The sequence below is a fragment of the Anolis sagrei genome, chromosome 4 (assembly GCF_037176765.1).
Source record: "Anolis sagrei isolate rAnoSag1 chromosome 4, rAnoSag1.mat, whole genome shotgun sequence".
Lineage (NCBI taxonomy): Eukaryota > Metazoa > Chordata > Lepidosauria > Squamata > Dactyloidae > Anolis > Anolis sagrei.
Window position 1 is genome coordinate 90240765 of NC_090024.1, and position 22648 is coordinate 90263412.

General features: G+C 40.7%; 2 protein-coding genes across 8 annotated transcripts in view; one reads left to right on the forward strand and one right to left on the reverse strand.

Annotated features, from left to right (window-relative positions):
- Positions 1-16974, reverse strand: part of RELCH (RAB11 binding and LisH domain, coiled-coil and HEAT repeat containing) — a 73212-nt gene extending 56238 nt beyond the window's left edge. For 4 of the 6 annotated variants that reach the window (XM_060774712.2, XM_060774710.2, XM_060774708.2 and 1 more), the window contains exons 1-2: positions 16411-16973; positions 370-459 (exon numbers count right to left, since the gene is read on the reverse strand). In XM_060774712.2, the coding sequence (XP_060630695.2) occupies positions 370-459; positions 16411-16891 (571 nt within the window). In that variant the 5' untranslated portion in view covers positions 16892-16973. Of the gene's footprint in view, positions 1-369; positions 460-16410 lie in introns of all 6 variants that reach the window. The other 2 variants (XM_060774709.2, XM_067467528.1) reach the window with 1 other exon arrangement.
- Positions 16975-19948: 2974 nt separating this feature from the next.
- The window catches only part of PIGN (phosphatidylinositol glycan anchor biosynthesis class N), a 123691-nt gene continuing 120991 nt past the window's right edge, over positions 19949-22648 (forward strand). Inside the window, exon 1 of one of the 2 annotated variants that reach the window (XM_067467529.1) lies at positions 19949-20243. The gene's annotated coding sequence lies outside the window, so the exon portion shown is untranslated. The remainder of the gene's footprint in view (positions 20244-22648) is intronic. The other variant, XM_060774706.2, reaches the window with a different exon arrangement.

Genomic DNA, 22648 nt, shown 5'->3' on the forward strand with positions numbered 1-22648 from the left:
TCTTCTATGATAGCTTAAGACAGTGGTTCTCATCCTGTGGGTCCCCAGATGTTTTGGCCTTCAACTTCCAGAAATCCCAACAGCAGGTAAACTAGCTGGGATTTCTGGGAGTTGTAGGCCAAAGGATCTGGGGACCCACAGGTTGAGAACCACTGGTTTAAGAAGACTCTAACCTGGTTTATTCCAGACATTTTGGATGGCTGTGAGACTGCAGCAGTTTGACTGCCGACCAAGAATGTTCGGGGGTGGGTGGGGTGTAGTTCAAAATAGGTTGGGCAATCCTGTTCCAAGGAAAGAGTTGAATATGTGAAAAGAGACCGATAGCTGCTACATCTATATAATACTGGTACCAAATAAAAAGTGACTCACCAGCCACCCGTTCATCCGTCTCTCTATTTCCATCATCTGAATATCTGGCAAAATCCAAGGAATCAAGGGTGCTAATGCTTCCAGCTCGATCTAAAAAAGAGAGATTTTTTTAAAGCGATGGTAATTTTTAAGGGAAGGTAAACAATTCAAAGGTTGCAAGTTCATGAAAGAAACATATATTTTGACATCTGCTTATGATTCTCACTAGACAGATCACATTCTGAGCAAATATGCTGCACAAGGCGGAGTATTAGAAACTTGATCACCAGTTTTAATAGAACTATTAAGAATATGCTGCTCACTTTGACACCACATATTTTATATTGAAAAAATATCATATAACTATTCCCTTCTATTTCCCACAAAGTTTTTTTTTTACATAACCTGAAAAAGATGGTATCTGGAATAAAAGAAAATCAACTTGAATACTAGAAATGAGCTGTCTCAGCACAAAACCTATGTCACAAAAATAGGGTAATGCATTTTTTTTAAAAGCAACCCAAAGTTGAGAGGAAGACAACATGTGGAGACAGAAGAGCTGGAGAGAAAACAAATGTCTCAAACTACAGTATGTTCCCATTTAGGTCAGTGTGCTTAATTTAGAATTAACTATGTAAAAATACTTAAAGAAGTGCCATCTAATATAAGAATCACTTACAAATTCAATGGTTAAAAAGCTTGATGAGTGCAGAATTGCATCACAGCTCTAAATTCCATTAAGTGGCAAAATGCAGAATTGTTAATTCCTGCTCGTTGTGGACTGCAAGTAAACTAATTTTGTACCAATCTATGAACATTATCCTAACCAAGGAAACTAATTTTGTACCAATATATGAACATTACCCTAACCTTGTCCTAACCAGTCTATGAACCCTAACCAATCATAGATTTGTACCAATCTATGAACCTTAGCCCTAAACCTCACTATAACCTACTTAATTCCAAAATTAAGTTAGCAGTTTATTATGTTATTCTCTCTAGCTTATTCCTTCAACAATGTATACAACATGATTCATACTCTGTGGCTGACACATTGTCTTTCATAGCAGTATTCTGAACAGATTCTGCTAGTCGTGCATACTGTTCAAACATTCATCACCTTTGTCAACAGGTGGAACAAGTTATGTTGGAAATGTCCACAATATCCCACACCCTTCTTTTCACTGGCTTGCCGATTGTGATTGTTTATGTCCAAGGTAATAAGTTCAATTCTAAGAAATAATGTGCTAGGCAATTAAAACAATACATGAAAAGCCTTTATCTATGCAACGGCCTAAATCCAACAAGAGGAGAACCACTGAATCAATTGTTGAGTGGTAAATCAACACATAGGTTTATTGTGAGTGACTTCAAGTCATTTTTGACTCAGGCTTTATATAAAATTCAGACAGTCTGTTTTGAATTGGATTATATGGCAGTGAAGACTCATATATCAGTAATCCACTTCAAAGCAGATAATGTGGATTATCTGCTTTGATAATCTGGATTATACGGCAGTGTAGACACAGCCTCAATGGGTTTGCCGCTGCGTTCCTCAGACTGAGGAAGTATGTTTTGCCCAAGTGATTTCTATGGCTGAGTGGGAATTCAGACTCTGGTCAACCAGAGAGCCTCCTAGTCAACTACTCTATCACACTGATTCTGGGCACATATATCACATTTATTCAAGGAATTTAGTTGGAAGTAACCAACAAGTTTTGAACTGCTGACTTTTAATGATGCCATCTATTCAAGAGTTTTCAGAGATGCCAGGAAAACCTGTAGATTAGTTTTATTTAACCTGGTGCACCCTAAAAGATTTCATTTCCAATTTCCATTTCTCCCTGGCACAAATCTGAGATGTTTCCAAAGCAGCTCTTCAAAAAAGAAAAAAAAATCCAAAGCTACCATATATTTCTCCATGGAACCTTTTACACAGCATTTATGTATATGTCTATAACCTTCAAGCTAGGCTGATATAAAAAAGTTCTAATTTTCTTTTTCATGAAACTATCACTGACAAACCCTAGTACTCAGAAGAACAGAATAAAAAATGGAACACACTGTTAATTTAGTTTCTACTGAATTTCTTAAAATTTCTTGCTTTTCAATCAAACAACTTGAAGGTACACAACAACAATTTATGTACAGCTGCTCAGAAAGACAGCCTTTTTAATAGTGTATTTCCACTCAAGTGTTGCTATAGTACGGATGGAAGTGTTCAGTATGTAAAGTCTTCCAATCAATGAATGGAAACATTTCTGGTGAGAAACACAACATAACTGTCAATAATTGGGTCTAAAGTGTTTTTAAAGTATTTGTAACAAGGGACTATAAAGAGCTTAGAAAGAATGTATCTTTAAAGAGACAGGTTCATTCAGAGTTGTCAAGTAATATTCAATGACCTGCTGCTCATATCCTGCTCCAACTCATTTCACTTCATCTTTAGAGGTAAAGGAAACACACTGAGGGATTATAGAGAAACAACAGAGGAGCATGAGAGGTCATAGTAGCAATCTGTCACAATTTTTCTACCACATTTGCACATTTCTGAAGAGCACATTTATACAGAGGCAGGTGCCACTATGAGTTGCTGTTTCCCTAGCAGAGAACACATAGTTGAATAATCAAGTCTCAAAGGCTTTCTGAAATAATACGGTCTTCACATGTTTGTGGAAAGATACTGGAGTAAGGATTGTGCTCATTTACTCTCTCTGGAAAAGGACTGGGACCTTCTCAGAAGATCTTAAAACACAGGCAGTTCCGTATGGGTACTTCTACCAGAGCTTTCCAGATTGGCATTGGTTCCAAAAGAAAGAGATTTTAAATCTATCTGCCTTCTGCCTTGTTCGGGCTTGTAAGAATGGAAACAATCCCAAGAACAGTGCTATTGCTAGGTTTGACATGTATCCATGGTAAAACATTATCCTCTCTTATTAGCTAAACCAACTGCTCAAGCTGAAAGGAACTGGGGATAACTCAAACTACCTTAGAATAATTGTGAAAGCCTTTGAATGTTGAAAGCATGGACATGTTAGAAAGGCAAGCAAGCAAAATATTTGCCACTTAGCCTGTCACCTAGATCAGTAACTTCTTACGTCAGGTTGACAATTGTTACTCATTCCAGGAAAACAAGCTGCTTTACCTGTGGATTCATTCACATGACTGGGGGAAAAGCTTCTGCAGTTTAAATAACGCCTGTGTAAAGATTAGGTTAGAAGAAGGAAAACAACTCTCTTGGTTATCATGCTTCAGGAATAAAGCCTCCTTGCCCACTTTTCTGGAAACTATCCTAATGTGTAGTACATTTTTATGATATGGAAGCCTATCCTTTAACTCCCCGTTTCATTCCATGGTTCAAAACTTATTGCAAAATCATCAACCAAGTAGTTGATTCTCGTTTAGAACAATGCACGTGAATTTACTGGTTTAACACAATTACAAATGTTAAATTCTTAGGGAAATTTTATATTCTACTTTGGCACAGTTGAAAAAGCAGATTGTTATACGAGTGAAACCTTGACTACAATAAAGGGAAATTTAGGATAATCACAAAAGTACTCCTTTGTGAATGATGCAATCAAGATGCAAATGGATTATGAAATTAAAAACTGGTTCCAGGAGATGATGAACAGGAAATGTTAAAACTCTTGAATCCTACTTGGGTGTGGCAGCTATACAACAATTTAAAGGAGTTAATGAAATAGTGGGCAAGGTTGTATTCAAATAAAGGTTTATCACTGATCTTTACACTTAAAGACATTCTCAAATAGCATAATTTTCAGAGGTATTTTGAGAGAATTTGGTCTCAGCTGAAAATGCAGTTTATGAACAATGTGTGATATGAGTTCAGCTATGTTCACAAATATTAGTGTTCCTATTTATTTCACTTCTGGGGAGACTCAAGAGGAATTTTGCTCAGTGTTGTATGCCAATAAAGGTTGTGTGTGTGTGTGTAATTAAAATGTACTGCTATGATTGCAATTCTGCCTAATTACAATTCCAACTGTAGTCTCTGATGCATGCCCCCCCCCCCGCCCCAGTGATAAGTCACTTACTGTAACCAAAACTTATCTACATCTATTCTTGCCGCAAATGTAATCATTCCCCATTTACTGAATTCTTCTCATCTCAGATTGGACAAGAATAGATGAAGTATTTCTGAAGAATCTAAAATACAGTGCAGTTCGATAAGATTAAAAACTTGTGAAAAAACAGCCTTTAATTTTTTTACTTAAATCTGTTTTGTCTTGAAGGATCAGAAATACTGAGCCGCTCCACAGTAATAAAGAATTAACTAGTAACAATATCAAAAGTATCAGAAGGAAAACAGAAAAGAAATTTTCGTCACACTGTGAGTCAGCACTAACACCTAAGAGAAAGAAAGCCACAGAGGCAGTGGTGTCTGGTCTATTAGAGCATGGGGCACAGTCTCCACATCAAGCCTCAGGTTATCTCCAGCCAATCGAGTCCAGCTTGCCTCTTTAGTTAGAGCTAATCCTTGAAGTGTCATTGGCTATTTGGCTCATTAGATGTTCTCAGTTTTTTCTTTGCACAAACTTGGGAGGCATCTTACTCACTAGGAAAAGTGTAACTACCCCTTAAAAGCAAAGGAGCATCTTCATAAAACTGCAGTGAGATTGCAATCCACCCAGCACACCTGCTCATTGTCTGATGTTACTGCTGTCCCAAGTCCCTGATTGGTCAGTGATTCAAAAAGAATCATCTGGCTGGAGTTGTCAATATTTTTTCTTCACTGGTTCCTGCTTGTCTCTTCCCACAGCCAGAAAATGAGAGCACTAAAACAAAGTGCAGTTGTGAAAACCAATTGTGTGTTTTTGTTAACTTAAAAACACTGCAAGGTTAAAAACAAGTGAACAGAATCCAGAGGATATACCACATATACCTGAGGGTAGGCTTTGGGTCCAAAACTATGGATTTTGATTTGACTTGTGGATAAGGGTCATTCTGTGGAGAGGGGAAAGCACCAGCGCAGGGCCAGCTGGCACTGCCCGCTGCAGCCATTTTCCCACTCAGGTAGTAAAAAATGCCGAAGCAGCACCTTGGTGGAAAGCGTGGAGTGGGTCAATGCTTCTTTTAGGCTTCCCTTTCACCACTCGAATTACAGAAGTGAATGGCTTTTAAAAATAAGAGTTAAGGTACAGTACTTACACTGACCTTTGGATAACCCAGGTTTTGGGGGTTGATTTTTTAAATACAATTTCTAATTTGTTCAAGTGTGAACAAAACAACTAATTTTAAAAATCCCATGAATGTGACTTGATTCTTTCTCTGTCCCGCCATTATCTCAAGCTTGCTTGGTGAGGACATGAGAAAGAATCTTCTCAGCAGCTACTTTTTATTATTTATTATTAGGTTTTTAATTGGTTCTTTTTGTGAGCCCCTTGGGTCCCATTCTGGGAGAAAGACGGCACAAAAATGAAATAAAAAAAATAAAACCAAAACCAGCTTACAGAACTTCTCCATAGTCTATTATGCATTCCTTTAAAAGGGGTGTAAGCTTATATGTGTTCTCCCAAGCATCAGTCAAGTAGGCAAATATCAAGAGATGTCTTATATTTCTGATTATGCTTCCTGTGAAAGTGGCCTACATCTAAAGAAAAAAATGAATAAATGGAAGAACATTTCTACTTTTTGAACACCAGCTGCTGACTTTTTCTAGATTCCAAGGGAAATTAAGAAATATCCACAAGGCAATTGTGTAATTTCTAAAAAGAAAAGAAAAGAGAGAGCGAGAGAGAGACGACAAGGTTTTAAACAAAGGCAGCAATATGGGCAAAAGGGGAAAATTAGGCTTGCCTACTTTTCTGTCTTGTGACCGCTTCACCCTCTGTTCCACCAGACTTGGAAGGCATGAGTTGCCAATGGTGGTAGGAAAAACAGATGTTGCTCAGGCCATGGGGAGAGACTATGAATACAACAGAGACATGCTTTGTTGAGACAATAAGAGAGCTGATTATGTGAAAAGCAAAAGAGAAAAGAGAGAAAGGGACATGACTTTCCACAGCCCTACTTGGTTTGTTTGTTTATTAAGTAAATGTGATTACTGTATAAACTTGTGTAGACACAAAAGTATAAAACTAAGTAGAAAAAATAGACAAAACATCAACCCAAAAAACCTGGGTTGGCTTATTCAGGAGTCAATATAAGGTACAATATCAGTCTGGGCAAGAAAATGTCAGTGGCTCTTTGGTGCTTTCCTGTCATAGTTAAGAGTATCACGGGCCAATACTTTTAAGTTTTTTTTGGAACAGGATAAACGCCTGTCTTTTGCCATTCTATTCAGAGAAGGGAATGCTTTCTTCTTCTTCTTTAAAGATAAGGTACAGTATTAATTTTCATATAAAACTAGAGCTAGCTCCTCCTTCGAGTAGAGTGGAGAAAAGCAGTCGCATCACTAGGGTGGGTGTCTGAGTGGGGAGGGATAGTTTACTCATGAGCAAGCAAGGAAAAGTGTTTGTCTAACTGCCTCTTCCCTTGACTATTGCTTCTTCTGTGCCTACCTCCCCGTTCTTGGCCAGTGAGGCCCCACACTCACATCCCTATTCTGGCTCCTCTCCAGCTGCCAGTAATGTCTCCTCTGGCAGTGGCACACTCCTCTCTTCCAGTGCCAGTAATGTTGTAGGGCTACTCTTGAGCTGCTGCAGCCATTGCTATGGAACACAGTCACCACCACCAGGCTTCAGGCCCCCTGTGGCTGTCGTGTTTCTTGGGAGTGGGAAGAAAGGAGTGCAGCGCTGAAAATGGAAGTTGCATCCTGTTCTAGAGAAGGAACTGGAACAGGAATACAACTTCCATAAGCACTGTTTCACATACGGCAGAAAAAAGACAGCACAGGGGCTTTGGTGAAGTCATGGGCCACAAAAGCAGGCTTGAACTCACACATGGCCACAAGACCATATGCAGTCCTAGACCCATCCTTTGCCCACGTCTGGTTTAAAATAAATTAAAAAGGCATCAAAGGCTGTAAGTTTAATAGCAGTAACAGAAGACATTTGACCACTGAAGTCTTATAAGTTTTGTTCCTCGCTTCAAAGCACTATAAATTAAGCACTAACTGTTGTTGGATGCGTGTTCATGTAATTGAAATGAAATAAACACCAGCTTTGAAGACTTTTTTTTAAAAAAAATCCTTGCATTATGTCTAAAAGATAGAATCTATTTCTAAGAATAATTACCTCTAAAATACATAATCCAGCCCACATACTAAGCCCTGCTTGTCAGTACATTTCTCCCTATCACCCCCACATTCAAAGTAGTTCCTAGCCCAGTCTATGCTAGTTTCACATGTAAGCAAACAAGCGAAGTATTTGTTTATTATTTAATTTATATTCAGCCTTTTCCACAACATGGAAGCAAGGCTTACAGTATAAGTTGTTATTATTTATTCCCAATGTTTTACAATTTGGCTATATTTACAGCAATTTACTGCCATGGTTAGAGGACCGCAGTTTGATTGAGTCTGAGTTGATGTTTTTATATGTGCATGTGTTTTATTTTATTGTATTTTATATTGTGCTCACTCTTATGTTTTGTTTTCAGGAACTTTGTGCCATCTGTAAGCCGTCCCAAATCCCTTTGTGGAAATGGTGGTGGGATACAAGAATAAAGTTTTTGTTGTTGTTCCTACTGTTCTTCCTCTTCTTCTTCATGTTTATTTATACCCTATTTGATCTCTCCTGAAGGAGACTCAAAGTGACTTACATTACCACACAATTTAAAATATACACATATGCAAACATTAAAACAGAATTAAACATTACAGTATCTAAAAAAAAATCACAGTTAAAATCCTTAAAAACATATTCAAAGCTAAAAACCACAGAACTCCCTGAGTTGATCTTCTTCTTCAAACACCTGTCTAAATAAGGTTTTAGCCTGCTGTCGGAACGACATCAGGGAGGGGGCCAATACAGCTTCCCTCGGCAGGGAGTTCCAAAGTCAAGGGGCAGTCACTGAGAAGGCCCTCTCTCTGGTTCCCACTAACTGAGCTTGAGATGGAAGTGGGACTGAGAGAAGGGCTTCTCCTGAAGATCTCAGGGCCCTGAGATCATACAAGGGGATATGGGCAGCCAAATAGCTTGGACCTGAACCGCCTAGGGTTTTAAAGGTCATAACCAGCACTTTGAATTGTGTCTGCAAACAGACTGGCAGCTGGTGGAGCTGCTGTAATAGGGGGGTATAGCAAAAAGAAAAATATTAAACAGTTATATTAAAACATTATATATTTATAACAATTTAAAAATATTTTAAACAATCAAATGATACTCTTTGCCAGTTAAAAGACCTTGGGCAAACGCCTGTTAATAATCAAAGACCTAGGTAAACAAAAAGGTCTAGTCTCACAAACCTAACTGTGCAAGGGAGGTAATTCAATAGCCTGTGAGCAGCCACCAAGAAAGCTCTTTTTGAGCCCTCAAAAAACATGCCTATGATGGTGGTAGGAATGGGGGGGGGGGAGGCATTCCTCAAAGACTTTAAAACCTGGGCAGGCTCATATGTGGAGATATGGGCTTTCAGATACTCTGCACCAAGCCATACAGAGTTTTATACTCATAGGTCGTAAACAGCATTCTGAATTGTGCTTTCAAATGAACCAGTAGCCAGTGAAGCTATTTCAGCTAAGAAGTTATATGTTTTCTGTAACTAGCCCAGCCAGTAATCTGCCCGCAGCATTATGTACTCAGGGTATGTTTGTAATTATTTGAATTAGAAGATTCAGGTATATCTTTGTAGAGTCTACATGCTGAGAAGGAAGAATGGTACCCTACTGCTCCTGTCATTCTCAATGTCCTAATTGACAGGCTATGTCTATCAAAAAAAAAAAATCTGCATTTTGACATGGATTTGTGCAAGGGGAAGCCTTGAACATGAATAGCATCTGGCATGAAGCCTTTCTTATGATTAGAATACTTCCCTGATCAACTGTTACAACTGGACAGCTACATACAAGGAAACGTTCACATGCAGTCTTCAGATCACCACAACATGAAGATATCCAAGATATGTGTATAGAGTGATAGACAGGGTACCATGTGCAGGGTATCCGTGCCAAGGTTATATGTATGGAGAATATTTGAATAAGCCTGTGAACTCTGGGTAATTCTGGGCCAATGTACTCACAATAAGATACAGCTTTCAGTAATCATGCCAACATTTTAAAAAGTCTATGTTTTCAAATTGTAATTAAAACACAAGTTTTTTTTCTGCTGCAGAAAGTGCTTACCCAGGCCTTCTTTTCTACTTTGCACATGTAAGGATAAATTTTCAATCTTTCAGACTCAATTTTGAACAAAGCATAACCTAACTGAGGGTTATCTGGAAACATAGTCTCTCATTTTTAAACTCTACTTTCTCTCACACTTTGAAGAAAAGATGTTTGAAGATTCTCATCCAGATCAGTATTGTTATATTTTTTTAAAAACCCAGAAAATTGTGATTTGAATCAGAATCTCTAAATGATGTATGATATAAATATGAAATAGCCATAACACTACAGCAAACAAAATGGTGTTTTATATTAATTAAGCAATTCAAGTACATGCCATTTCACACCACAATCATCTCAGTATTTATATCAACAAATTACTAAAGCATAAAATAATGGTTAGATACAACACTTCAATTAGTCAGGCAGTCGGTAGCATGCCCAGTTCCTGAGTCTATTTCCCGAATTCTCAATGCACACAGCATATTCTATGATCCTATTACATATAATGATGTTCATCAGGAAAATACTACAAAACATTTGTGCTAGTACCATGATACTGATCAATCCATAGGGCATCATATTTAAATAATTATAGAAGACATAGAGTCCCAAATTACCAATTCAATGTTAAGAAACAGTTTTTAGCATTGCTAACAAAATTTGTACCAAGACCCACTCATTTCCCTTCCCTTATATGAAAATATCTCAGGGTGGCATAACAGATATCAACAATTTTAAACATTTTAAAGGAGCCTAAAAATGTACACCATTATTAGATCAACTTGACTAACTCAAATAGTTTCCCTTTCAGACAGAGCACAACAGGATGCTTTTCTTCTGATACATCTACAGAGATCTGAACAAATTTTAGCCTTATCCATTAAAGAATCACGTGTATCTCAGATGTGTACATGCATAAACATGTGTACCAACATTTTCCAGAAGAATGACTAAAAGCATTCTTAATGGACTTTTCCTTTTTCAAATAAGAAAATTGAAAGTTGTAGTATTCTATTTTTCTCACTGTTCGATATTATGTATACTTCTAGCCATCGTGCATCTGTACTGTGGAATGATGGATGTTGTAGTTCTACAAAGTATTCAGTCTTCTCTGCCAAAGAGTGCTGATGTGTCCCAAAACTACAACTCCCATGATTTTATAGCATAGAGCTATGGACATGTAAAGTCGTGTCAAACTGCATTAATTCTATAGTGTAGATGCACCCTTAGAAGTAAACATTTTTATTGATCAACAGTATTTGTACAATGTCTTGCTGACTGAACTAAAATAAATAGCACTGTTGTGTTGTCTAAGCTTACAATCAAAGCATTTTTGTTTCCTATTTCACGTACTTATTGTACTTGATAATCAGGGATTACTGAAAGATTTCCAAAACAATTCAACTCCTACAGTATAGAACAACTCCTACAGGATTAGTAAATACGCTCTGTCACAGGAATGCCCATTTCTCAATAACTGTTCTACGTAGAACTGACCACACCACCACAACGAAACAAAATGCTAACACTTACAAAGATGACACGAACTACTTCTAAAACTACAACACAATAAGGTTAAGGAAACAAAAAAAATGACAATGCCTCTTATTTAGCTACTGAGTCACTGTTGCATTTTCATTGATGAGTTCTCCCTATGTTTTCAGCTTGGTGTTTCCGTGTCAGAGTGCTTCCACCTCTAAAAGATCAGAGATAATATAGAACAACCTGAATCAAGGTAATATCTAGCATTGCAAAGATACTACCAAATTAAAAAGCCCCACAAGTCTGAAGTCAATTACTATGTTTTTGCCTGTTGTCCACATATGTGAACAGAGAGGATGCTCATGGGCTATCTGGCTTGTAGAACTGAGAAACTCCATACAACTTACCACATATCTCTTAAGACAGCACACACTATAATGATCTAGAACACTTTATGTTCCAAACCTATGCATTATAACAAAGCAACGCTATTAATGTAATCATATAAATAAGAACATGTTTTTGGTTTATTTCTATGATGGGGACTTGCAATGCAACTTTATTTATGCTTACTTTGTGCTCAATAATGTTATGTAATTGGAAGTCTAAATGCACCAAATCTTACCTTACCTTAGATACCAGGCCAGGATTGGCTCTGATTAGTATTGAGATGGGGTTTTTGTTGTGGTGTGTCTGCCAAAACCACCCAACATAACTCTATGAAATTCATGGGTTGCCATAAACCAATAGGTGACTTGGTGGTACACACACATATATGGAGAGTTGCAGACCAAAAAGCACCTAGAACAACCCTATTAACTAAGATATCTGTCCTGTCAATACGTGTGGCAATTTATTGAACTCGTATAGCATTGAGACATGGTAAGTAAAGTGGTGTCAAACTCCATTAATTCTACAGTGCAGATTCACTCTGAGTCTCAGTGATCTCTGCCTACATTTAAGTTTAAGGGTTCATCATCCCCTATTCGAAACTCCAAAATAATCAAAAATTGTCCGTGTAGATAGCTGTGACAATGACACCTTTGCTGCCCAATGATTCAATGTACATCAACGTTGTTTCATGCACAAAAGTATTAAAATATTGTTTATAGAATAACCGTCAGTCCGTCTGTATAAGGTGTTTATGAAACATAAATGAATTTTGTGTTTAGCCTTGGGTCCCATCTCCATGATATCTCATGATGTAGACACAAGCACTTCTGGTCCCAAGCATTTTGGATGAGGAATACACTCAGCATGCATCTACACTGTTGAACGAATGCAGTTTGACACCAATTTAACGGCCATGGCTCAACACTATGGAATTGTGAGAGTTGTAGTTCAACAAGGTCCTTAGCCTTCTTTGCCAAAAGGTTCTAGTGTCTCGCCAAACTATAACTTCCAGGATTCTACAGAAATGAGATATGGCAATTAAAGTGATGTCAAGCTGCATTAATTTTGCAGTATAGGTGCACTCTCCTGTTTTCAGCAGAATTTCTCTGTAAACATGCCTATTACAATTGTGCTGTCATTATGAGGAAAGCTGGGGAAAGAGGAGCCAGAAATTAAATAAACCAAACTGCATTAATTACACAGCATAAAGACACCCTGAGTTTCTGTGATCCCTGCTTCCATTTAAAACTTAACTTTGATTAAGCAGCAGAGGTGTAAAATACAATAAGTACATACAGGCTGAGCATCCCTTATCTGAAACTCCAAAATAGCCCACATGGGTGGCTGAGATAATGACGCCTTTGCTACAAATACATTTATGTTTCATATAAACAAATTCATGGGGTAAACCAAGAGATCCTTAAGACAAGAATCAACTTCAAGCCAAAACTATATTAATAGCACTGTTGGATGACCAAATAAAAAAGGACCATTTAAGTATATTGTAGTACATGCTAACAGTGGCAGGAGTTTTATATGCTCAAAAATAGAATACGGCAGATACTAACAGTAAACTGTTACAGTAAAGATGTGGGAAATAATAGACAAGTTAACAGTGCTGTTGATGGCTAAGTCACTGGACACAATCTCAGAGGAATGAAAGCCTTTTACTGATATATATCTAAGAGAAAGGGAAAGGCACTGTGTATAGATTTGAAAATAAAAATGGTTGAGATATTTATTAATGTTAAGATAAGAAGCAAACGGTTTGCGGGACATAAGGTAGAAGAAAAAATATTGAACTACAGAGAAACCAATAAAGAGAGAATAAAACAAAAGAATGAAAGCAAAAAAAATCAATTTTAAAAATCAATGTACATGTTTATAGTTTAGACCTATGTATACAGGCAGTCCCTGAGTAACAACATACAACTTACAAACGACTCATAGTTAAGACCACGGGTGAGACAATAGGAAGTGAGAGAAATCTACATAAGAATAAAATGTACAGAACCTATCTTGTCTGTAATGTGTGGGCTGCCTGTCATTAGAATAGAAATGTATGTTGTGTGTTTTATGTGCAATTGTTGCTCGGTATCTCTGTGCCTGTGTATGTAAAAATATTATTATTATTATTATTATTATTATTATTATTAATGTGTGTGTGTGTATGACTGCAGCTACATTTATCGTAGTAACTTGGGGACTACCTGTCATCAGAACAGAGGTGTATCTTGTGCAGTGTGATGTGTAATTGTTGCTTGATATTCTGTGCCTATATATGTGAAAGTATTATTATTATTAGTGTGTGTGTGTTTGTGTGACTGTAGCTACATTTACTGTAGTAACTTGGGGACTGCCTGTCATTACAGTAGAGATGCATCTTGTGTAGTTTGATGTGTAATTGTTGCTGGGTATGTAAGGGCCCTTCCACAGAGTCATACAACCCAGAATATCAAGGCAGAAAATCCCACAATATCTGCTTTGAATTGAGTTTTCTGCATCCACACTACCATAGTTGGGATTTTATTCAGCTATGTGGAAGGAGCCTCAGTGTCTAAGTATAAGTATTACTGTTGTGTGCATGTATGTGTGTGGTTGGTGCTACACTTCAAAAATATATCTGTTCCAACTTACATATACATTCAACATAAGAACAAACCCACAGAACCTATCTTATCTGTAACTTGGGGGCTGCCTGTCATTAGAACAGAGATGTATCTTGAGTACTTTGATGTGTAATTGTTGCTCGGTACATCTGTACCTAGGTATGTATAAGTATTACTTTTGTGTGCATGTATGCGTGTGTGTGTGTGTACGATAGATAGATAGATGGACCTACACTTCAAAAATGTAAATATTCCAACTTACATACAAATTCAACTTAAGAACAAACCTCCAGAACCTTTCTTGTCTGTAACTTGGGGGCTGCCTGTCATTAGAATAGAGATATATTTTATGTAGTTTGATGTGTAATTGTTGCTCGGCATGTCTGTGCCTATGCATGTAAAAGTATTATTATTATTATTATTATTATTATTATTATTGTTCTGTGTGTGTGTGTGTGTGTGTGTCTGTGCATACTGCAGCTACACTTACTGTAGTAACTTGGGGGCTGCCTGTCAGTAGAATAGAGATGTATCTTGTGTAGCTTGATGTGTAATTGTTGCTCAGTATGTTTGTGTCTATGCATGTATAAGTATTATTGCTGTATGGATACACCTTGCACACATAGCCTATAGGCCTGGGAAGTTGACACATTAATTGCCTGTTTAGACTAGGACACCATCTCCAGGATGTCTCAATAGGGCCCCAAGCATTCTGGGCAAGGGCTCAGATCTATGGGCCCTTCCATACAGCGATATAACCCAAAATATCAAGGCAGAAAATCGCACAATATCTGCTTTGAACTGGGGGCCATTCCACACTGCCCTATATCTCAGGATATCAAGGCCAAAAATCCCACATTATCTGAGTGTGGACTCAGATAACCCAGTTCAAAGGACATTGTGGGATTTCCTGCCTTGATATTCTGGGATATAGGGCTGTGTGGAAGGGCCCTGGGCTATCTAAGGGCTCTTCCAGACAGACCCAATATCCCAGTATCTAATCCCAGATTTTCTGCTTTAAATTGGATTATATGAGTCTGCACTGCCAGATAATCTGGGATAAACAGGAAACCGGGGATCAGATCCTGGAATATAGGGACTGTCTGGACGGGCACTCAATCCACACTGCTATCTATCCCAGTTCAAAGCAGATAATATGTTTGTGTAGTTTGATGTGTAATTCTTGCTCGATATGTCTGTGCCTGAGCCCTGTCACATGCACAAAGGAGGACCTTCTTATAGCAACATCAGAGGCACTCTAAGTGGTCAGCTACTGGTCAAAGGACATTCAATATAATGCCAAGTTTTTAAACTTTGTGTTTTCTCAAATACATCACAACTGTACTCTTAGTTTGCTCCTGATATAATAAAAATAAATAAGACAGAAAGTTCTTATTTTCCACACAGCCATATAACCCAGAATATCAAGGTAGGAAATCCCACAATATCTGCTTTGAACTGGAATATATGGCAGTGTGGACTCACATAACCCGGTTCGAAGCAGATAATGTGGGTTTTCCTGCCTTGATATCCTGGGATATAGGGCTGTGTGGAAGGGCCCTCAAATAGCCCAGTTCAAAGCAGACATTGTGGGATTTTCTGCCTTGATATCCTGGGATATAGGACTGTGTGGAAGGGCCCCCAAATAACCCAGTTCAAAAAAGACATTGTGATATTTTCTGCCTTGATATCCTGGGATACAGGGCTGTGTGGAAGGGTCTTCAGATAACCCAGTTCAAAGCAGATAATGTGGGTTTTCCTGCCTCGATATCCTGGAATACAGGCCTGTGTGGAAGGGCCCTCAAATAACCCAGTTCAAAGCAGATAATGTGGGATTTCCTGCCTTGATATCCTGGGATATAGAGCTGTGTGGAAGGGCCCTCAAATAACCCAGTTCAAAACAGATAATGTGGTATCTTCTGCCTCGATATCCTGGGATACAGGGCTGTGTGGAAGGGCCCTCAGATAACCCAGTTCAAAGCAGATATTGTGGGATTTCCTGCCTTGATATCCTGAGATATAAGGCTGTGCGGAAGGGCCCTCAAATAACCCAGTTCAAAGCATACATTGTGGGATTTCCTGCCTTGATATCCTGAGATATAAGGCTGTGTGGAAGGGCCCTCAAATAATCCAGTTCAAAGCAGATAATGTGGGTTTTCCTGCCTTGATATCCTGGGATATAGGGCTGTGTGGAAGGGCCCTCCGTCCACACTGCCTGAAGCAGATGATGTGGGGTTTTATTCAGCTGTGTGGAAGGGGCCTCAGCTGGCACTGCCTGAACAAGCAAGGCAGGCAACCGGGCTCCCCGCAAGGTCAGCCGAGCGAGCTCCACCTGCGGGCACTTACGGAGCTGTCCGGCGTTGGTCTCCTTCCCGGCGGCGAGGCCGAGCAGCGTGGCCCCGGGGGCGGCGGGGGTGGTGGGCGCCGCGGGAGTGCCCGCTCCCGCTCCTCCGGCTCCGCTCTGCCGCTCGAAGTTGCCCGGGTTGGAGAAGTAGTCCCTGAGGCGGGGCAGCTCCCGCCCGCTCTCCAGCAGCTCCGTGTGCAGCTCCAGCGCCGTCAGCACGAACTGGTCGCGCAGCAGCTGGGCCGCCAGGGCGTCCACGGCCACGCGAGGAGGCTCCTCGGCCTGCGGAGGGGGAGAGGGAGGCGGCGGCAGCAGCGGGGCCGCGGGGGCAGCAGCAGGAGGAGGCGGGCGAGGCGGGGGAGGAGGCTCGCTGGGGCTGTGGGGGCCCCCGTCGCCCCCGGACCTGGCTACCTCGCCCTCCGACTCTTCCGAGTCGCTGAGGAAGGGGTTGACGCCTCCACCGCCGCCTCCCGAGGACGCCATTTTGGGAGAAGACGGAGCCCCCCCCCCTCCTGAGCCCGTTGCCACAGCAGCGGCCCTCTCCTCTCCCCGGCCCCGCCCCGGAAGAGCGCCGCCCAGCTGTCACTCACGTTTCCTGTTCCTGTCAACTGGGCGCCGCGGGGGGTGGCGGCGCGGAGGAGGGAATGCCCTCCGCTGTTCCTCCTACTCTCCCCGCCCCCCTAGTCATGGATTGGTTTCAATAGCATTTTCATCCAGTGCAGATATTTTCTCTGCTCCTTTGATGCAGCGTGGTGCTTTCTCCTCGGAATGTATATTACATTTTATAATGCTGCTTTGAACTGGGATATATGGCAGTGTGGACTCAGGGCCCTTCCACACAGCCCTATATCTCAGAATATCAGGGCAACAATATCTGCTTTGAACTGGGTTATCTGATTCCACTCTGCCATATATTCCAGTTTAAAGCAGAAAATGTGGGATTTTATTCAGCTGGATTATATGGCAGTCTGCACTGCCATATAATCCAGTTGAAAGCAGATAATGTGGATTTTACACAGCTGTGTAGAAGGGCTCTGAAATATAACCTATCAAACCTGGTATTTTTGGTGGCCTTACCTGGGCTGACTCTGCTTAGCTTCCTAGGTCCCTTCCAAACAGCCCCATATCCCAGGATATAGGGTTTGCACTGGGTTAAATTGTGGCAAGTTCTTGGTGGTATGCAGGGCCGTAGCCAGAAAAAAAATTCGGGGAGGGTTGAAAATTTCGGGGGGGGGGGAGTTTTGAAATTTGGGGGGGGGGGTTGAAACCTGCCTCTTAGCTCACGCTGAAGCAAAGAGCACAGCAGGGGGCAGAGCAGCCTTCCATAGCCTGCAGCTCCGCCCCTGTCAACCACCTCCACCAAGTCTGGCCTCCTTAATGAGAGCATTCAACACCCACCCACCCCAACTTGGTTGCTTCACTACATCGGCTATTGCTGCAAGTAATGGCAGTGTGAATAAATTGTCAATATTTGCTTGAGATACTGCTTGCAATTCTGAAGGGACTCTTAATTTTTTGTGTCTCATAGACTTAGCACGGGGATTTGGTTAACCAGTTAAAATTCATGAGTAAACCAGGTTTATTTTTTTTAACCTAAAAAAGTTCGGGAGGGGTTTGAACCCCTAACCCCCCCCCCCCTCGCTACAGGCCTGGTGGTATGGGCATACCAAATTGCCTTATCTCTCTCCTGAGGAATCTGTATAAGGTCCAAGTAACAACAGTAAGAACTGACCATGGAACCACAGACTGGTTCAAGACTGGGAAAGGCGTACGGGTGGGTTGTATACTCTCACCCAACCTATTCAACTTGTATGCAGAACATATCATGCAATGTGCGGGGTTTGAGGAATGCAAGGCTGGGGTGAAAATTGCTGGAAGAAACATTAACAACCTTAGATATGCAGATGACACCACTTTGATGGCCGAAAGCGAAGAGGAGCTGAGGAGCCCTCTAATCAAGGTGAAAGAAGAAAGCACAAAAGCTGGGTTGCAGTTAAACATTAAAAAAACCCCAAGATTATGGCAACAAGAATGATTGACAACTGGGAAATAGAGGGAGAAAACTTTGAGGTAGTGACAGACTTTGTATTTCTAGGTGCAAAGATTAGTGCAGACACAGACTGCAGCCAGAAAATCAGGAGACACTTACTTCTTGGGAGGAGAGCAATGCCCAATCTTGATAAAATAGTGAAGAGTAGAGACATCACACTGGCAACAAAGATCTGCATAGTTAAAGCAATGGTATTCCCCATAGTCACCTGCGGATGTGAGAGCTGGACCATAGGGAAGGCTGAGCGAAGGAAGATCGATGCTTTTGAACTGTGGTGTTGGAGGAAAGTTCTGAGAGTGCCTTGAACTGTGAGAAGATCCAACCAGTCCATACTTCAAGAAATAAAGCCTGACTGCTCATTGGAGGGAAGAATAGTAGAGGCCAAGATGAAGTTCTTTGGCCACATCATGAGAAGAAAGGAAAGCTTAGAGAAGACAATTATGCTGGGGAAAATGGAAGAGAAAAGGAAAAGGGGCCGACCAAGGGCAAGATGGATGGATGGTATCCTTGAAGTGACTGGACTGACCTTGAAGGAGCTGGGGGTGGTGACAACCTACAGGGAGCTCTGGCGTGGGCTGGTCCATGAGGTCACAGAGAGTCGGAAACGACTGAACGAATGAACACAAACAACAAGTGGGTTATCCGAGTCCACACTCAGATATTGTGGGATTTTCTGCCTTGATATTCTGGGATATAGGCCTGCATAAAAGGGCCCTCCGATAACCCAGTTCAAAGCAGATATTGTGGATTATCTGCCTTGATATTCTGGGTTATATGGCTGTGTGGATGGGCCCTGGAATCAGATCCCGGGATAAAGGGCAGTGTGGAAATTATGCATTTTACCTTCTTGAATCGACAAAGTCCATACCACATCTATTCCATAGAAGTGATGCAGTTTCACACCACTTGGAACTGCTTGATGCTGAGGAACCGTGGGAGTTGTAGTTTGGTGAGGCCCCAGCACTCTCTGGCAGAGAAGTCCAAAGGCTTTGCCAAACTAGAGCTCCTATGATCCCATATCATTGAGCCATGGCAGTTCAAGTGGTGCCAAACCACATTAATTCTACAGTGTAGGTGCACCCTCGGATGAGAAAGAAATAAAACATATATTTGTAAGGGAGAGACTCATGAACTACGGAGTAGTGGAGACAGGCCTTCATACAGGCTGGGGGCAGTGCAAACTTTATATTACATGTAATATTAATAATATTGCATGTAATATAAATATATAATTATAATATGTTAGTAGTAGTATAAATATATATATAAATATATATGTATGTACAATATATTACATTACATTATATTATATTAGAATAGTACAGGAGACAAGGTGGGATTTTATACAGCTGAGTGGAAGGGAAATCCCATCAAACTCTGCTTAATTTATTGTATGAGACGAATAAAGAAAGCGAATCTCTGAATGTCTCTATACTATACACTCTATATTTTTTATCTCTATGGTGACTCAAACGCTAGGATTTTTTTGGACTTCAACTCCCGAAAGCCTCAGCTGCTTTGGCCAATGACCGGGGACTCTGGGAGCTGAAGTCCAAAACAATTCGAAGGCCACAACGGGGAGACGCTGCTTCCTAGAGGAGATGGGCGGAGCTTAGCGGAGGATGGGAGTCCGTATGTCTTTGGCAGTGCTAGAGATGGGACAGAAGAGCATGCCTCTTCTCCTCTCGTGTCCACAGGAGATCTCGCGATAGTTTTTGTACACACCTTGCGCGCGGGGAATGCTGTAGGGCTGGATGAGGAGCGCAGAGGACTTCCTGCGGAAATGTAAGTAGCCAAGAAGAGATGTCTTTGGACAATTTGTTTGACAGTCGTATAGTTCTTATTCCTTCCCTATTTATGGGTGTATGTTTATGCAGCAAGGCCCCTGGATCTGTCAAGGAAGGCATACATTCCTAGATAGATAAAACTCAAATAATTCACCCTCTGACTTGGAGGTAAGGATACTAGAGACAAAGTTGTAGTACTTTGGCCACATCATGAGGAGACAGCAAAGCTTAGAGAAGACAATTATGCAGGGGAAAGTGGAAGGCAAAAGGAAGAGGGGCCGACCAAGGCAAGATGGATGGATGGCATCCTTGAAGTGACTGGACTGACCTTGAAGGAGCTGGGGGTGGTGACGGCCGACAGGGAGCTCTGGCGTGGGCTGGTCCATGAGGTCACGAAGAGTTGGAGACGACTGAACGAATGAACAACAACAACTACACTGTAGAACTTATGTAGTTTGACACCACTTTAGTTGCCATGGCTCAGTGCTGTGGGATCATTGGAGTTGTACTCCAACACTCTTCGGTAGAGACGGATAAAGGCCTCACAAGCCCTCCTTAGTTCTCCGGGGCTCCTTCCACACAGCTGAATAAAATCTCACATTATCTGCTTTGAAATAGGATAGATGGTAGTGTGAACTCAAATAATCCAGTTCAAAGCAAATATCTTGGGATTTTCTGTCTGGGTTAGATGGCTGTGTGGAAGGGCCCTGGGTCCCAGACCCATGTAGCATCTGAACTCGCTTCTTATTGGCCCATTGAATGAAACATACAGTTGTATATGAATTGTTTATTGTACTAGCCATAGGCCATAACATAAAATATACAACCTTTAAAAGTACAATAAGCACTTTCCAATACAAGTATTAAAAAACGTTCCGTATACTAGCTGTTAAAAATTATAGTAGTGACATAATAACAATTACAAATGTCTGGTTTGTATCATCCCCAAAATATCTTAATTTCTATTTCTAGCTTCTGTTGTGGACTTTACTAGTTTGGCTTGGATTTTTTGGGCTGCGCCTGCAAATGTGGCAACCTTTAATGTTATATTTTTGAAATAATCTGCTAACAAGTCACAGATAACTGCTGACAGTTGCCATGCTGCCCTTTCTTCCAAAAGGGCTCCCAAAAGATTGTTTCGGGGGTCATTATACAGTGGGCAATGTAGCAGATAGTGTGTTAAATACGCTCTTTCCCCAGACCCACATATACAAAGACGTTGGGCATGAGGGATTCCTCTGTGTCTTCCCTCTAACCAGCCTGATGGCATTGTTTGAAAGCGCAGGACTGTAAATGTTTCCTAAGGGCTACAGATGTTAAATCTTGAAGATATTGTTGGCAATATTGGTCACTCTTTAGTAGAGGATACCAAGTGGAGAAACCCTGCTGTTTACTAGTCCGCAAGTTGTCAATTACGTCCATCTCAAAGATTTTGTCTCTAATTGCCTTCTTGTTCAACTGTATTAGGGTCGAATGAAACATGCAGAATAATCACAGGATGTCTTAAACCTACACCTGTTGATAAACGCTACAAGCTAGCTGGCATTGCCCCCCCTCCTGATGTGCGATAGGAAGTTGCTGCTAAATGTGAGCGAAATAAGGTTGAACACTGTGAAATCCATCCACTAAATGGCTACCAGCCTCCTCCCAGTAGACTAAAATCAAGGAAAAGCTTTATGAGAACTACCACTCCTCTTGGTGTCCCCACGGCAACAGCAAGGCTATCCCTCTGGGCAGCTAGATTAGGAAATCCCAACTAGATGGCCCCCACGAGGGTCTTCCTCCAGGGGCAAACCACTTCTGAGTCCCTGAACAGACTCAGATGTGGAGTGGGCAGATAAAAAGACAACCTGGCAAAATGGCACTACCTAAAAGAATTCCACACCTTGTGTGACTGTGGAGCAGAACAGACAATTCCGCATCTGTATGCTTGTCCACTGTGCCCTGCCTCATGTACAGAGGAAGAATTGTTGGAGGCTGCAGACAATGCCATTGCAGTTGCTCGGTTTTGATCAAAAGATATTTAGCCGCCTGCGCTCCTTCTATTTTTATCAGTTTTATACTAATTTATGCAAAGCATTTGATACGAAATAAATACATTGGCCCTTAACATTGATGACAATATATAAATAAACAGCAGCAACAACACTATGTAACATAATTTGAAAAAAAAATCTGTTCCTGGTTTGAAAGTGTTATTTCCTGTTTAATTGTGTGGTACTTACTTTGAAAGTAGTTGTTCCACTCCAGAAACTTTGTTTTCATGGCTGCCACAAACAATGTTGAATTGGTTGTGACTCGATGACATAATCATTGAAAAACTATAGCAAAATATGCTGCAGCATGCCCCACAAAATTAAAGTTTTTGCAGTTTAATCAACTTTTCCTATGTTTTTATGATAG